This window comes from Lathyrus oleraceus, chromosome 7 (assembly GCF_024323335.1).
Source record: "Lathyrus oleraceus cultivar Zhongwan6 chromosome 7, CAAS_Psat_ZW6_1.0, whole genome shotgun sequence".
Taxonomy (NCBI): domain Eukaryota; kingdom Viridiplantae; phylum Streptophyta; class Magnoliopsida; order Fabales; family Fabaceae; genus Lathyrus; species Lathyrus oleraceus.
In genome coordinates, this window is record NC_066585.1 from 542,629,880 (window position 1) to 542,634,792 (window position 4,913).

Below are 4,913 nucleotides of genomic sequence, written 5' to 3' on the forward strand. Positions count from 1 at the left end.
TCAAAGCATTCATTGATCTCTGCCACTATAATGTAACCTCCAGATTGGAGCCTACCTTTCGAGATCATGTGCGATAAGAGTGACTACGTAGTAGGTGCTGTTTTAGGAAAACTCAAAGATAAGAAGTTGCACACAATCTACTATGCTAATAGGACCTTAGACGAATCTCAGACTAATTATTCCACTTTTGAAAAGGAGCTTCTAGCCATCCTCTTCGCAATAAATAAATTTTGTTCCTACCTAGTAGGATGAAATATTATTGTATACATGGATCATGTAGCTATCAAGTACCTGATTATCAAGAAGATGAAAATCCGAGACCTATTCGGTGGATACTATATCTACACGAGTACAACATGGAGATCCACGATAAGAAAGAAAAATAGAATGTAGTAGCAGATCACTTGTCTTGAATTAGTGATGGGAAAGTTGGAGAGTTGCTCATAAATGACTATTTCCTTTATGATAGACTGATAGTGTTTGTAAGATTCGATTTCCCTGATATCCTTATCTTGCAGACTACCTCGATGAGGGAAACCCAGACATAAAAAAAGAAACAGAGGAGGCGACATCATTAGCTAAGTCTATAGTTCCGTGGTACGCTGATTTTATCAATTATCTCCCTATTATTGGGACAATCCTCTCATATTAAAGAGAGGTGTCAATGAAATCTTCTGCCGATGCGTCCCTTATGAAGAAATAGAGAGCGTCATCACCCACTGCCATGCCTCTCCCTATGGAGGGCATATGAGTATTTCCAAAACGGATGCAAAAATTCTTCAGGATGGCCTTTACTGGCCTACCATTTTCAAATATGTTCATATTTTTAACATAAAATGTGATCGGTGCCAACACACCAGGAATATTTAAAGGAGAGATGAAATGCCCTCTAAAAACATCTTGGAAGTGGAAGTCTTCGACGTCTGGGGAATAGATTTTATGGGTCATTTTTCATATTCGATGGGAAACAATTTCATACTAGTTATTGTCGACTACGTGTTGAAGTGGATTGAAGCAATTGCTTCTCCCACTAATGGTGCTCAAGTAGTGATAAAGATGTTCAAAAACATCATCTTTCCGAAATTCGACGTCCCTAGACTTGTCATATGTGATGGTGGGTCTCACTTCATATCGAAAATATTTTAAAAACTTTTGAAAAAGTATGGAGTGAGACACATAGTGGCTACCCCTTATCACCTACAAACCAGTGGGCAGGTGGAAATATCTAACAGAGATAAAGAAAATCCTAGAGAAAATTGTTTCCACCTCTAGAAAAGTTTGGGCTCAAAGCTAAATGACGCACTCTAGGCCTATATGACTGCCTATGAAACACCTATAGGAACCACACCTTTTAAACTTATCTATGAGAAGTCATGTCATCTCTCGATAGAGCTAGAGCATAAAGTCTATTGTGCCATCAGGATCCTAAACATGGACTATATCACTGACAGAGGTAAAAAAGATTTTGGACCTCCGTAAGTTAGAAGAGCTAAGGTTGGACACATACGATAATGCCCTGATTTACAAAGAATTAACCCAAAAAAAACATAACATTTGGTTAAACCTACACAACGTCTTCTTGTATGCGTAGAGTAGGAAGGTGTCCTTTTTCTTTGGAGACTCCTTGTGTCAATATTTCGACTTCTAAACATCTATAAAATTAAATAATATATTTATTTCTAAATTTGAGGATAAGACTACAAAGATAATTTTTAATATATATATATATATATATATATATATATATATATATATATATATATATATATATATATATATATATATATATATATATATATTGACAGTGAAAAGATTTTTTACACTATCAGTTAATCACAACCATTGATTTATTTAAAATATTTGACTTTTATTTTAACAATTTAAAAAGTAATACAAACAGATTATTATGATGCATTGACGGTGTAAAACTTTTTACACTGAGATTATATAACAATTAAAAGGATATTCTTACTCCATAAATAAATTATTAAAAATTAATCCACATTTTGACCATAGAATTTTAATAATTAAATTTTAATAAAACAAGGGTTGGTAATATATATAAAATAAAACCAGGGTTGGTAATGACTTGTACAAATTGTACGTTCTACTCGTTTTTACCTATAAAATCATTGACTTTAGTTGTGAATGAGAGACTTTGGATTCAACTTTACTTGATTCCAAAGAGTGAGAAGATAGTTGTTTTATTACATTAAGAAGTCAAAGTTGGTATACCAACAGGCCCAAGAACATTAGTTGGTGTTTCAAATTGGAAATACTTCACTTGTCTATTCTAAATAAAGACTCCTTTCCCACCCTAACAACAAATTATATCTATGTATTTGAATACATTAATTACTATGTTTTTATGTGCCCCTAATGTGTATTTTTTGGAAAAAGATTGTATGGTGTTTGTTTTGCAATAACATCATTTTATAATCGCTACACCATTCTCAAAGTGGATTTTGTTTTTTAAAATTGAAATATCTTATTTCAATAGACTTTTGAAATATATATATGTTACAAAAGTAGTGTATAACTATATCACAATCTACTACTTTTCTCTTGGAGCAAATCACAATCTAGTACCAATCTCGCAACTTTAATTTAACTTAAAAAACATTACAAATAGATACATTAATTAAAATACAAATCGAAAATATGGTAAAAAGAATTAAAAAAAAAGTTATAATTTAATAACTTTATAACTTTAAACTCTAGCATATTTGATTGAACTTAAACAGAGTCTTCTTGCATTGGTGGAATAGCAAGGTGTCCTTTCTCTTGTAGACTCCTAACTGTGTCATATAAACATTGCTTCACAGGAGTGAATTCCAATCCCAAATCCTTCAACTTTTTATTAGAATATATGTATGGTTTCACTCTTGGATTCTTTTCATCAGAACATCTGCAAAATTAAAATAATACAAAAATCAGATATCATTCGCTGCACGCAACCGCAGAGACTAACACTAGTCACACTAGTCAGATAAGAGGTCAAAGTTTGTATACCAACAAGCCAGCACACTAACTATTAAAAGAGAATGACAGTATCATATCTTAGACTTACTTGGTAGGAAGTGGATACTCTGGAAAATACTTGGCCAAAATTTCAACAAGTTCACCACGATGCAAAGAAGTTTCCGAACAAATGTATCTACCAGAAGCAGAATCTGTCTCATAAACAAGAATGTGTGCTAATGCAACATCCTTAACATCAACATAACATTGTGTCGCATTCACATATGTTTTTGCTGAACCATTAAGATACTTTAAGATATGAATTGTACTAGCATTTATGGTTTCTTGTAGTAACGGTCCAAGAACCAAAACCGGGTTCACTACAACCAAATCAACTTCATTCTCTTTTGCTATTTTCCATGCAGATTGTTCCGCCACTGTCTTCCCATAACAATACCAATTCTGAAGAAATAAAAATTTAAAATCAATATTTCTATAAATATTAGTAATATTTTTCATTTAGATATTAAACTAGTTAAGTATTCAAACCTTTGTGTTCTTGCAATATTCTAAATCACTCCAATACGACTCATCAACGACAACATCTCTACTCGTATTTGGGTCCATATAAACCGTTCCAATCGATGAAGTGAACACGACGCGTCTCACTTTCGCTTCCGCGGAAGCTACTATCACATTCTTTGTTCCATTTATTGCTGGTTCCAACATCTCATCCTTCAAAAAATGATTAATTCACATTATAAGTTTTAATCTTTATGCCACATTATTATTGGTGTGAAATTAAATATAGAAATATAAAAAAAAATAAAAAAATTCTTACAGGGTTATCGGTGACCGGAGAAGCTGTGTGGAATACACCATGGCAACCATGAACAACAGATTGAATAGAATTAAGATCAAGAAGATCAACCTTATGCAAACTTAATCTCTCTTTTGCTCCTTCCAACTCTTTCAAATGAGCATTCTTTGGATCCTCTAATTATATAAAAATCCACACTTAGAAATAACATAAAATAAATAAACCTACTAATTTTTATTTATTTAATTTAACATGCAAAAAAATAGATATAGTATCATTTCATGAAAGTGTTACTAAAATTTTTTCTATACATAAAAAAATGATAACATGCATACCAGGGTTTCTTAGGGTTCCTCTAACAGTGTAACCTTTTTCCAAGAGAAGTTTGACAAGCCAAGAAGCTATAAACCCGCCGGCGCCGGTGACGCAGACGGTTTGATCGGCGCCGGAGAGTAGTGAAGTGCTATCATAGGCAGGCATGATGTTTTTGGGTGTAACAAGAAATTAGGTAAGAAAAGAAAAAAATAATGAAATAGCTCCAAAGTATGAAAGATAGAAGAATCTTGTTGTTGGGTGTTGCACTTTGTATTATGGGGAATGGGTTCCTTTTATAGATTTGATAAAACCATATTTACCTAATTTTTACCAAGTCTTTTTTTATTTATATGATTATATATACACGTTTCAGATATTTTATATCGAAGAATTATTCACTTTATTATTTTTGTAGTAAAAAAAACACCTAGTGTCGAAACTTCCTTTGACTATTTCAATATTCAATTATTAGTATCAGAAAAAATAAATTCAATTATTTATGGGAAACATGTTTTTGTAGACATGTGAAAAAATAATTTGAAGTTGACGTACGCGTAAGCGTAAACATCGATTGTCCTTTTATTTTGCGTGGGTAATATCGTACAATATTAAATTTTTGTGGTGCTTTGTCCTAATTGTACAACTATGTTCTGTCAAAATAATTTTACAACAACTTATGGTTGTATATTTTATTTTATTCTTAATTGCATATTTTAATTACTTGTGTATTAATCTGGGCAAAAAAATAGTAAATTGGTCCCTCGCTTTTTGTTGTAATAGTCGTTAGTGACGGTTGGGTTTAACTCTTAATGAAGAA

General features: G+C 32.1%; 1 protein-coding gene across 1 annotated transcript; it reads right to left on the reverse strand.

The window, feature by feature from the left end:
* Positions 1-2,583: 2,583 nt before the first annotated feature.
* LOC127100892 (cinnamoyl-CoA reductase 1) lies at positions 2,584-4,396 on the reverse strand. The gene is made up of 5 exons (XM_051038198.1): positions 4,117-4,396; positions 3,803-3,957; positions 3,511-3,696; positions 3,071-3,423; positions 2,584-2,908 (listed from the first exon to the last, which is right to left on the reverse strand). Exons 1-5 carry the CDS (start codon positions 4,259-4,261, stop codon positions 2,737-2,739), a joined length of 1,011 nt encoding a protein of 336 aa, XP_050894155.1. The 5' UTR covers positions 4,262-4,396; the 3' UTR covers positions 2,584-2,736.
* Positions 4,397-4,913: the final 517 nt, after the last annotated feature.